The 12,857-nt window shown below is 40.5% G+C and overlaps 1 protein-coding gene across 9 annotated transcripts in view; it reads right to left on the bottom strand.

The window, feature by feature from the left end:
* Positions 1 to 12,857, bottom strand: part of chd9 (chromodomain helicase DNA binding protein 9) — a 94,969-nt gene that overhangs the window by 5,498 nt on the left and 76,614 nt on the right. For 7 of the 9 annotated variants that reach the window (XM_058089449.1, XM_058089450.1, XM_058089458.1 and 4 more), the window contains 11 exons: positions 12,171 to 12,330; positions 9,756 to 9,845; positions 9,132 to 9,235; positions 8,037 to 8,154; positions 7,894 to 7,951; positions 6,959 to 7,007; positions 6,587 to 6,833; positions 4,999 to 5,204; positions 3,034 to 3,900; positions 1,710 to 1,876; positions 556 to 780 (listed from right to left, as the gene is read on the bottom strand). In XM_058089449.1, the coding sequence (XP_057945432.1) occupies positions 556 to 780; positions 1,710 to 1,876; positions 3,034 to 3,900; positions 4,999 to 5,204; positions 6,587 to 6,833; positions 6,959 to 7,007; positions 7,894 to 7,951; positions 8,037 to 8,154; positions 9,132 to 9,235; positions 9,756 to 9,845; positions 12,171 to 12,330 (2,291 nt within the window). The remainder of the gene's footprint in view (positions 1 to 555; positions 781 to 1,709; positions 1,877 to 3,033; positions 3,901 to 4,998; positions 5,205 to 6,586; positions 6,834 to 6,958; positions 7,008 to 7,893; positions 7,952 to 8,036; positions 8,155 to 9,131; positions 9,236 to 9,755; positions 9,846 to 12,170; positions 12,331 to 12,857) is intronic. The other 2 variants (XM_058089452.1, XM_058089451.1) reach the window with 1 other exon arrangement.

Genomic DNA, 12,857 nt, shown 5'->3' with positions numbered 1-12,857 from the left:
GGACGTTTGCGGTGTTGCCAGATTGTTGGCATATCCGACACCGAAGCTTCCAGCTGTGCATAGCAGTATGCGTATGAGTCCCGGTTGGACTTATTGGTAAAAAAAAAATAAAAAAAATGAGGAGGTTCTCCTGTAAATACTTGCGTTGCCTGCGTGTTAGTACACCTGACACACAGCAGATAGTGCCAAGTGGGTAGAATTGATTGGACCGTACTTTGGAAGCCATGCTGCACAGGAAATGTGGATATTAAAAGCACCCAAAATAGTAATATCCTTTAGTTGGACACTTTTTACAGTGTTCTCTTCACGTGTGCTGATGTAATCACAACCTTTTGGCCCCGATTCACAGTGAGTGCGTGGGAAAAAGACAGGAAGGCTGTTATTACATGAATCTCTCCTCCTGTGAGGCCGTGACAAGCACTAATTTCACCCCAAAGGAAAGGAAAGAGCAGCGGAAAAAAAACCAAAACATGCTGAACATGGCAGCAGAGGTGCAAGGGGTCCTAACAAGAAGCTGAGGGGGTCATGAGGAGGAACGGGAGAAAATCAACATACATCGTTCAGCTTTACTGAGAACTCCTTGCTTTCTGCAACATGCTTGGTCACCTTTGACCCCTGGGGCGAGGCCGAGGGGTCCTCACACAGACTGCCGTCCAGGAGCTTGGTGGTGTAGAAGGAGGCTATGGCGCCGCCGGGCTCGTAGACGCGCCGCGTCACCGGCCACTTGCCCTTCAGCACCGCCTGGCAGATGCTGTCCAGGCGGTTGATGATGACACGGTCCTGAAAAGAAACGATGCAGAGACGTCAGGGGGATGAATGATCCCGCTTAAACGGAAGAGTAATAACTATAAAAGCAATCTTCACTCGATAAATGTACTGCAAAAAAGGTCAGTAAGGATAATTCATAATGGCGTCTAGAGAGAACATACTAACTCCTTATTTCTAAAATCACAAATACTTCAACTTGCTGATATACGTAGTTCATCTTCAAACAGCTAAAATAATGCATAAGACTAAAAATAACCAATTAGCTAAAAATGTCATCCGGTACTTCTCTACAAGAGAGGAGAAATATGATCTGAAAATAAAAATAAAAAAATAAAAAATTAAAAAAATAAAAATTAATTAATTAAAAAAATAAAAATAAATTCATTCATTCATTTTCCAATGCTTTTTTCTCACGAGGGTGGAGCCTTTGGGCGAGAGGCGGGGCACACCCCGGACTGGTGGCCAGCCAATCACAGGGCACATATAGACAAACAACCATTCACACTCATATTCATACCTATGGACAATTTGGAGTCGCTAATTAACCTAGCATGTTTTTGGAATGTGGGAGGAAACCGGAGTACCCGGAGAAAACCCACGCATGCACGGGGAGAACATGTAAACTAAAAATAAATAAATAAATAAATAAATAAAAAATATAAATAAATTAATTTAAAAAGTAAAAATAAATTAATTAATTTAAAAAATAAAAATAAATAATTTAAATTATGTTAGGAAAGCAGGAAGTGAACAAATGTAACAGTTACTGATTGTAAAAGTACCAGATGGAGGGGTAGGATTTAATAAGCTTTGCTTCTTCCTACTCCTTTTGGACATGTGGAACTGTGAACTGATTATGGGATGCATTCAATTGTAATCTGATGCATGTTCAAATGAAATAAAACCATTACCATTACCACAAGAGCACACGCGTGGCTCACCTTTGGCCAATAGGAGGCGAGCATGTATCCTCCTGCCTGGAAGGGATGGGCTGCGCTGTGGGCGATGCCGTTTTCAGAAGAATGGGGGTCCTGCGTGTCGTCTTGTGTGGCGCCAAGAGATGCCACGCTGTCCTCGTCAAAAGCCTTCACGCTGGGGGCTGCGGGCACTGCAAATGAGACGGTTAGCGACCTTGCAGGTATGCGTGATGTGGAGTTTTGTGATTTCCCGACCGCCTTTGAACTTGTCACATGTAACATTAGTCTTATTAATGATTGAATGATGAGAATTATTCTGCGCTTAAAAAAAACTGGGAAGTCCTGGGTACGAGTGCCAGTAGTGGCATCTATGTACTACTGTACTATGTACAATGTACATCAGGGGTCTCAAACACGCGGCCCGTGGGCCAAATGTGGCCCGCAGGACACTAGTTTGAGGCCCCCACCTTGATATGAAAGTTTAATGTTAGTGCGGCCCGCGCAAGTTTGATATGGATGCTGTATGGTATCATGTACCCAGAAAAAATTATTATGTTTGATTAATGTTCATGTTAAAGGTTAAATAACTGTTAATAGTTATCCTCCCTATCCGTGTGGAAGTGGTACGTTTTTGGCTATTTAAGTTTAAAGGAAATAACTTGAAGGCTACCGTTTAGGTCGCTAGCTCTCTAGTTTGCGAGTTAGCATGTGTCTCAAGACCCTGCAGTTGCGCAATATGTTGAAAATAAAAAGAGTATAAATGTGACTATAGTCGTGTTTTGTCATGTATACAGGGCTCTAATAATGCTAAGCCCACAGTCAAAGGGCTTTTGAAGCATCTAAAACTGGGGTCTCAAACACGCGGCCCGCGGGCCAAATGTGGTCCACAGGAAACTAGTTTGAGGCCCCGCCTTGATATGAAAGTTTAATGTTAGTGCGGCCCGCGCAAGTTTGATATGGATGCTGTATGGTATCATGTACCCAGAAAAAATTATTACGTTTGATTAATGTTCATGTTAAAGGTTAAATAACTGTTAATAGTTATCCTCCCTATCCGTGTGGAAGTGGTAAGTTTTTGGCTATTTAAGTTTAAAGGAAATAACTTGAAGGCTACCGTTTAGGTGGCTAGCTCTTTAGTTTGCGAGTTAGCATGTGTCTCGAGACCCTGCAGTTGCGCAATATGTTGTAAATAAAAAAAAAAGTATAAATGTGACTATAGTCGTGTTTTGTCAGGTAAATTGGCCCCCAGGTAAATTGAGTTTGAGACCCCTGATGTACATCTATGTACTGCTATGATATGCTGTGATGGTGACTGCGAGTGAATTCGAATGTTAAATTCCCGACTCACCTTTCTCCTTCCTGTCCTCTCCTTCACTGTCGCTGTCATCAGAAGAAGAGGAAGACGATGACGACGAAGACCCCGAGGAGCAGGACGATGAAGACGACGATGAACTGGACCCGGAGCGGGACGAGGAAGAAGAAGACGACGATGACGACGAGGAGGAGCGTGACGAGGAGCTCGATGAGGAGCCGTCCGAATCAGACCCGGACGCCCGCCTGTTCTCCCTGCGGCCCCGTTTGCTGGCCTTCTTGGGTTTCCTCTCGGAGGAATTGGGCGTCAGGGGTTTGGTCCTCGCCGCCACCATCTGCCTCTCGCTGTCCCTCAATTCTGTGACGGGTTTCTCCTCCGCCGTGCCTGAAGGGGTCGCTGGTGCAACGGCGGGACTCCAGCCGTCTTTCATTTTTTCCCTGCTTTCCTCGCCTTCTGATGGGGGCTCCGCTTTGGGGACGACTCCAGCCGTCTCCGAGTCCCTTTGGCTCGGAGGCGGGAGCGGAGAACCCGTCAGCGGCGAGGCCTGGTACTGAGGGTGCAAGAGCGGCGTGAACGTACGCGGCTGCTGCGACGCGGGCTTCGTCTGGCTGGAGTTACGCTGCGCCGCCATGAAGCCCAGTTCGGGGTCTCGGAGTATGTGGTAATCCGTGCGGCTGACGCCGTGCTTGGCGGCGCCGATTAGCAGGTCTCGGTCGTGGGTGCCGACCTCCCACCACACGGGTAAGTCGGAGCTGATCTGGCACAGGGACAGGCGCTCGTAGAGCAAGCGGTGGCGAAGGACCTGCTCTCTCACTTGGCGGAGGAGCTCCACTCGGTACAAAGTGCGAGACGCCCGCTCTTCCGTGATGGGCTGGATGATGAGGGACGGGTCCACCGCGGAGTCTGGAACGCATGTTGGGAAACAACGGAAAAAACCCTATGTTTATTTTTCCACCAATCATTAAGCAGCCTGGAACTCTGCTGAGTAGTCAGCATGTTGTTTTGGCAAGTACAGGGGTCTCAAACTTGCGGCCCGCGGGCCAAATGCGGCACGCGAGACGCTACTTTGAGGCCCCAAAGTTTAATGTTGAAATGACAGCTTAAAGCTGTGTGCACAGCGGACACAATTAACATGATTTTGCCCCGCCCCATACTGTTACCCTACCCTGTTACGCTTTGGATTAGCAATGAAGCTAAAGGCTTATATGACGCTGGGTACAAATAAATGCAGGAAATGATTTGGAATAAAATACGTGTCAAGATAAAGCATCTCATCAAACATGTTGTTAAAGTTACGACACTGCTCCCAGATGGAACTGAGTACGATGCTAACTTGCTAATTGGGTCAAATTATTAAGTTTCATTAATGTTCATGTTGAAGGTTAAATAACTGTTAATACTGTTAATTTGAATATGAAAAAAAAATTCTCTACCAACTGTATGTGGTTTCTTATGTTTTTCTTATTTGCTGTTTTATTATTATTTTACTTATTTATTACTGATTGATTGATTTATTGTCTTTATTCTTAATTTGTTTATTTATTTTTTAAAATCTTATTTTGTGTATAAAAAAATAAAAATGGATTGATTTATTGTCTTTATTCTTAATTTGTTTATTATTTTTTAAATCTTATTTTGTGTATGGAAAAATAAAAATTGATTGATTTTTTTTATCTTATTTTGTGTATAGAAAAATAAAAATTGATTGATTTATTGTCTTTATTCTTAATTTGTTTATTATTTTTTTAAATCTTATTTTGTGTGTAGAAAAATAAAAATTAATATATTTGAGAACAGTGGAATTTTTTATCAGATATTTTGGTGTGAAAAACCGGAACCAAAGTACTGAAAAAGTGTAGGGTATAGCAGAAGCAAAAGCATGTTTTTAATAAATGCGTTTTTTTTGTTTTTTTTAAAACCTAAAACCTTCACCCAGAACCTAGCTCCGGTGGCCCCCAGGTAAATTGAGTTTGAGACCCCTGGTTAAGTAGATGATCTGACCTCCTTCTTTGGGCGGCAGGCGACAGACGCGTCGGCACATGGCGGCGAAGGCGCACAAATATTTCTGCAGGCTCTCGTCGGTCTTCTTGTGCAGTCGAGCCATCGCGCGGAACTTTGTCCAGTCGAAGCGGCCCAGCGTCGGGTCGAAGACGACGCCGAAGGTGGAGACCACACGGTAGAAATCAGCTTCTTCCCGCCGGGTCCATCTGTTAACAGCGGAAGGAAAACATTCTACGTTTAGTCATAGTCGAGTTCCGATGAGAGAGCTGAAAAATAAGGATCGACCGATATATCCAGAAATATTTTGCACATGGTTAAATATTTATTCCTTTTAAAGTTGATTATGCCGTTTAAATGTATTTTTAAGGAAGCTGAATGCTACTTTGTTCAGTGTTTACATTTTAATAAATATTTGTTTAAAATTGAGACCTGTAATATTTGTATATTGTCGAGTGGTTAGCACGCAGACGTCACAGCTAGGAGACCGGGGTTCAATTCCACCCTCTCTGTGTGGAGTATGCATGTTCTCCCCGTGCATGCGTGGGTTTTCTCCGGGTACTCCGGTTTCCTTCCACATTCCAAAAAAAACATGCTAGGTTAATTAGCCACTCCAAATTGTCCATAGGTATGAATGTGAGTGTGAATGGTTGTTTGTCTATATGTGCCCTGTGATTGGCTGGCCACCAGTCCAGGGTGTGTCCCGCCTCTCACCCAAAGGCGGCTGGGATAGGCTCCGGCACCCCCCGCGACCCTCGTGAGGAAAAAGCGGTGGAAAATGAATGAATGAATTTATTTTTATTTTTTTAAATTTATTTTTATATTTATATTTTTATTTTTATATCTTTATATTTTTATTTTTATTATTTTTATTATTTTTATTTATTTATTTATTTATTTATTTATTTATTTATTTATTTATTTATTTATTTATTTATTTTATTTTATTTTAAGATCATATTTCTCCTCTCTTGTAGAGAAGTATTGGATGAGCTGGGATAGGCTCCAGCACCCCCGCGACCCTCCTATAAGGATGAGCGGTAGAAAATGAATGAATTAATTAATTAAAATTTCGGCCTGCACGGCGGACGAGTGGTTTGTGTGCAGATTTCACAGCTCGGAGACCCGAGTTCAATCCCATCTCTGTGTGGAGTTTACATGTTTTCTCCGGGTACTCCGGTTTCCTCCCACATTCCAAAAACATGCTAGGTTAATTAGCAACTCCAAATTGTCCATAGGTATGAATGTGAGTGTGAATGGTTGTTTGTCTATATGTGCCCTGTGATTGGCTGGCCACCAGTCCAGGGTGTACCCCGCCTCTCGCCCAAAAGAGAGCTGGGATAGGCTCCAGCACCCCTTGCGACCCTCGTGAGGAAAAAGCAGTAGAAAATGAATTAATATTTGTTATCATTGTCATTTTTTCATGTAAATTGAGGGAGCAAAAGCAGTATCGGCCACAAATATTGGGCCAAGCAAAATCGGGTGATGGGAAAAAATCGGCACTGGCTCAAAAAAACACATCGGTCGATCCCTATTGAAAACAATCATATTTTTGCAGTCTACAGTATGAAAGGTGTTTCTAATTTCTTACCTTTGCTGTCGTTCAATCTTGGCCGCCATCTTGGGGTTGAGGGGTTCGACGAGCGCCGGCGGCAGCAGCGGGCAGAGCGGCGCCGACATCATGGAGACCTGCTGCAGCGACTGAGACTGTACCTGGTGGATCTGCAGGATCTGCCGGCTCTTGGTGTAGCGCTGCGAGGCCGTGATCAGGCGCCTCAGCCGAGCGGTGAGCACAGACGATGAGGGCCAGTAGGCGCTCTCCGCTTCCGGAGCCGCATCTGGAGGGAAGAGGAAAAAAAAAAAAATTGCAAACTTGAGTGCTAATTAACGTCTGTGGACATTTCCGACTTGCGGACATCATCCTGATGATTCAGCGGCAGGATTACGTGTGACTAACACTCACCTCCGGCGTTGTCAGTGACGACCAAGTCTCCGGGAGAGGAGGCGTCATCCTGCAAGGGTAAAAAAAAGGCTGTTACTTTACAGCAGGGGTCTCAAACATGCGGCCCGCGGGCCAAATGTGGCCCGCAGGACACTACTTTGAGGCCCCCGCCCCCCGCGCAAGTTTGATATGGATGCTGTATGGTATCATGTACCCAGAAAAAATTATTACGTTTGATTAATGTTCATGTTAAAGGTTAAATAACTGTTAATAGTTATCCTCCCTATCCGTGTGGAAGTGGTAAGTTTTTTCGCTATTTAAGTTGAAAGGAAATAACTTGAAGGCTGCCGTTTAGGTCGCTAGCTCTCTAGTTTGCGAGTTAGCATGTGTCTCAAGACCCTGCAGTTGTGCAATATGTTGTAAATAAAAAGAGTATTTTGTCATGTCTACAGGGCTCTAATAATGCTTTGGTTAATTTTAATATGAAAAAAAATAATTTGTCTACCCACCAACTATATGTGGTTTCTTAAGTTTTTATTATTTGCCGTTTTATTATTATTATTATATTTATTTATTACTGATTGATTGATTTTGTTTATTCTTGATTTGTTTACTTTTCATCTTATTTTGTGCAGAAAAATAAAAATTAAGATATATTTTATTGTAGAAAATCAGAACCAAAGCACTGAAAAAGTTTATATATTTTTCTGTTTTTAATAAATTCGTTTTTTTTGTTTTTTTTTTGGAAAACCCAGACCCTAGCTCCAGTGGCCCCCAGGTAAATTGAGTATGAGACCCCTCCTTTCCAGAATGAAGGATGCCTCAGCAAGAATGAGTAACATGAGCAGACGTGCATCAATGCTAAGAAGGAAAGGTGTTGGTCTCTGTCAGTCTGATTATTGATCGGCCTTTTCAAAAGAGACAACGTGACCTTTTAGGTGGGGGTGTGACATTACCTCCATATCATCCTTCAGCAGCGCCGGAGCAGGCTTGTACTCGGGATCATCCACATCCCTGCAAACACACACAGAAAAATATTTAACGCTTGATAACTAGACATGTTTTTTTTTTTTAATTTGTTTGGTGTTTGGTTACCCACCCGTCCATGAAATCGTTGCCTCTCTGCTCGGCGGCGATGGCTTTCTCGTCCGGTCGACCGACTCGGTCTAGGAAGCACAACGCGGGATCCGCTCGGATGGTGTTGTACTTTTCATAACCTGGAAGTACAAATGATAGTTACACAATGAAAGCATAACAAATGAACATAATGGCCTCCACAGCGTCACTATGGAGGCCATAAAATAATATCGGATGACAAAATATACTTTACATATACATTAAAGGTTACGCATTGAAGGGGTATTATGTGTGTACTGTGTGTACACACGCCAGTTCAGTTGCAAATGTAGAAAAAAAGGTTATTTTCTTATGAAACAACAATTTTTCTGTGTTGTTTATGTTGTGGCATTGTTGTTTAGACATTTTGGACAAACATATATGGATTAATTTGTGTTAAAATCAACAAAAATGGCTTGATGTGATAAACTCATACACCTACTGGGTGGTAATATATAATATGAGAAATGCAGCATTAATTAAAATGACAAAAAAAATGAAAATAAAATAAAAATATATATACATAAAAATACCCAAATACTTAATTGAAATAAATATTAAATATATATATTATATTATAATATATAATTACTATATTATTATTTTTAAATAAATACACATTGTACAAATACAGACCTTTCCCATAAAATGACAAAAAAACATATCAAATATACATATAAAAAATATCCAAATACTGAATTGAAATAAATATTTAGTATATATGTATATATTTAATAACACTCAATTATTATTTAAATTATTTTTAAATAAATACACATTGTACAAATACAGACCTTTCCCATAAAATGACAAAAAATATATAGAAAATATATATATATAAATATCCAAATACTGAATTGAAATAAATATTAAATATATATATTTAATAACACTCAATTATTATTTCAATTATTTTTAAATAAATACACATTGTACAAATACAGACCTTCCCCATAATAAATACCTAATACCCTAATAGATCCCTGGCAGTTTCTACAGTCTGCCATGAGGAAAGATGATACTGTATACATAAAAAAAATAAAAATACAATAAAACCCTTTATGAAAGTGTCACTGACCATGCTTGAAGACCCCCAGTAGCAGACACTTGTCAGAGACAGCGTCCCACCACAAAGCTGGCAGCTCGGAGTGGTCCGGTTCTGGCACCCAGATCTTTAATTCACTGGAGGAGGACGAAAGGGGGGGCGGGAAGTCAAAACTGTGTGATATATGATTAAAAGCTAGGAGTAATTGTACGCTGCCTGCATTGGAGAAGGAGGTGGGATTGACTAAATGCAATATTTTGTAAAAAAAAAAAAAAATACTTGTAGTCCCATCACACTGTTATTATGGATCCGTTCTAATGCAGTAATATCTTTCACCAGCGGGTGGAGCTCTTTAGCTTTCTGGTGGATTTGTCCAGTGAGTTTTTTTCACCCCCACAACAGGTGCGAAAACAACATACTTTTACCCACTTTTGAAGCTGTTTAAATATGCATTTATTCATGCAAGTCTTGGAATACTCACAATTGTAACAGTAATGATAATAACAGTAAAAATTACAAACGACGAGGACCGTTATCATCGCATCATTTGTATTGCTGATGCTGCCACGCATGTAATGGCATCGAACTAAACGTGTTGATGAGGATACCGTCACATCTTCGCCAAGCTGCAGCATAAAGCTAAAGTGGCGCACTCACCTGGAGTCCACGTTGTTGAGAACCTTCTGGGCCTCGCCTCCTATCACCTCTTGTTTCAGGTAGTACAGCATTCTGACCCGTAGCAGGACCCTGCACACACAAAACCCACCAACGCGTTAAAAAAAAAAAAAACCCTGACCAAGCACAACTGCCTGAGTGAGCATTGAACACGCACACACGGCCGAGTTGAACACAAAGCCACCATAATCCTCAATGGAGAAATACTGTGGTGTTTTTTTTTGATGGGAGAAACATATGACTTTTATCTTATTGGGTGACGTCTTTAACGTAAATTCGAGCACTTTGGACCTGATGTTCAATCAGCCGAGTCGTCGTATCGACTTAAAATGGAGGATGAACGTGGTAGAAAGTGTTTTTGGTGTGATGCTGTGACCTTGACCTCTGTGTTTTTGGACTCGGACGTGAGCTTCCTGGCTTTCATTTTTCCTGCCACTTGTTGCTAGGCAGACCACAAATGGCGTCGACTATCACTACCACTGGGAAAAAAAAAAAAAAAAAGTTGGCATATGCCAGTCACGCACGCCTCCACTTGGCTGTTTGAATGCCAATGGCGGTACTCTGTATTCAATATAAAATGCTGATATTAGACATTTCACTAGATGATAGGCTCATTAATATTAATTTTAATTATTTTAATTATTTTGATTTTAATTATTTTAATTATTTTAATTTTAATTATTTTAATTTTAATTATTTTAATTGTTATTTTAATTTAAATTTCAATTTTAATTTTAATTATTTTAATTTTAATTTTTTGATGATAGGCTCACAAAATTATTTTTTTAATAACTTCTAAACATAAATGTAAATGTATTATATTATTATTATGTTAGTATAAGCGAATGTCAACGTTCTGAACTCCTGTTTCCATGTTCCATGTTGTCATATATATATAGTGAAAATATTTGCATGTTGACATTTTGTGTTTGTATTATTTAGTCCAAAATCCCCAAAATAAAATAATTTTAATTTTGATTTTAATAATTTTAATTTTAATTTTAATAATTTTAATTTTGATTTTGATTTTAATAATTTTAATTTTAATATGATAGGCTCACAAAATTATTTTTTAATAATTTCTAAACACAAATGTAAATATATTATAGTATTTTATTATAAGCGAATGTCAACGTTCTGAACTCCTGTTTCCATGTTAGTGTCATATATATATAGTGAAAATATTAGCATGTTGACATTTAGTGTTTGTATTATTTAGTCCAAAATCTTCCACGCTATTCCCAAGAAGGGGCCAGAGTGTGGTGAATAGGCTCCGCCCCTCCGGCCGCCACACTTCTGTGTGACTGGAGCAGCTGCTGTAACGCTCCACAACACCTTGACTCCCAATCCACCTGTCAGCACGTCCCTTCGTCACTCTCCTTCCTGGTTCTGTGTGAGTACGTGCGGCGTGAATCACACACACACAAACACACACAAACACACACAAACACACACAAACACACACTACTGCCAACAATCTCTGCGCTGTCACACACTTGTTAAAGAGCGAGCGGTTGCGTGACGCGGTTGGCATGCGAGGAATCCCTCAAGGATGCGTTCATAGACAAACAATTCATCCAGAAGCCATCATAAGAGAAGGAAGTGGCGTGACAACAAGCAGGAAATGAAGTGTGATAAATGCTTTCTATTCCTGCAATAGGTGCTCTGGAAAGAAGGCGGGTTAGCGCCCTCGAAAACGCAAGCGTCAGCAAACTGTGTCCCCGTTGGCTCTGCGTGTCACGTATCAGACAATCCCTGCTTTCAGCACTACTGGACTACGCCGCACAAAGGGGAACTTTCCACGGAAAACGCAGCAATCCGTGGGCACGAGCACGCCACTGAACAGGAAGGCAGCCATCTATTTGGCTTTTGTCTCCGTCAACAGCGGCATCCGCCCCGGCAGTCTTTCCTCTCCTCTGTCAGCGATCAAGAGTGATCCATGGTGGCCATTAGCCGGCCTGAAGTCTCATTAAGATTTCTATCACTCAAGCGCCGCCCCGTTGTGATCCGCGTCTGTTAATGAATCAGCAGGAAGAGTCAGAAGCGGTGCATCGTTCGATGCCTCATCGCTGCTGGAGCTGAAATGTGGCATTGTGACGAGGACGGCACGTTTTTTATTCTCAAAGACGTCGAGTCAGGACAAAAACAAAAAATTAGGAGGTCTGTGATATTTCCTAGTATGAGAATCAGCCGTGTAAACAGTACACCCGTACAACCAAAACTACAGCTGCATAATGCAGAATTATAAAGATAAGAAATGCATGATATTATTCCCCCTGGCATCTATGCAACTTATGACTGGTGCATCATGAGCTTGGGTCAAACAATGGCCAGTGTAAGCTGGGGGTGGGGGTGGGGGTGGGGGGGTGGAGGGGCAACACAACAACATGAACTTACTTGTTGCAGTGGTGTTTGAGGTGCTTCTTGTAACCGTCGTCCTGGAGCATGTGCTCAGGATTGTGCTTCCGTAACCACTCGGCCTTGTGAATGTCAAAGGAGCTGGACTGGGTCTTCATCTTCTTTCCCTTCCTGCCCCGAGGAACCGGGGCAGAGAGACCTAAGCGGCAGAGGACAAACACTCATAAACGGTCTTCTGTATGGTTATCAGTGGCGTCATTAGGCCTATTTTAGGGGGATTTTAGCCCCCTTAAAATGTTCTCAAGTAAATAAATAAATAAATAATTTGATATTTTTTTATAGATTTTACAATTTTTTTTTGATTTTTTTAATTTATTTTATTTTTACAAAACAATTATTTATTTTATATATTTTTTATATTTTTATTTTATTTTTACAAAAATATATTTATTTTATATTTTTTAATATATTATTTATATTTATTTTATTTTAGGGGGACTTTAGCCCCCTTAAAATGTTCTCAAGCAAATAAATAATTTGATATTTTTTATAGATTTTTAAAAAAATTAATTGAATTGAATTTTAATTGATTTAATTAAAATGATTTTATTTTTACAAAAATGTTATTTATTTTATATATTTTTATATTTTATTTTATTTAGATTCATTTTATTTTAGGGGGACTTTAGCCCCCTTAAAGTGTTTTTAAGTAAATAAATAAATAAA

This window comes from Doryrhamphus excisus, chromosome 12 (assembly GCF_030265055.1).
Source record: "Doryrhamphus excisus isolate RoL2022-K1 chromosome 12, RoL_Dexc_1.0, whole genome shotgun sequence".
Lineage (NCBI taxonomy): Eukaryota > Metazoa > Chordata > Actinopteri > Syngnathiformes > Syngnathidae > Doryrhamphus > Doryrhamphus excisus.
Note: the sequence above shows the minus strand (reverse complement) of the source record. Positions and strands in the feature narration are given on the sequence as shown.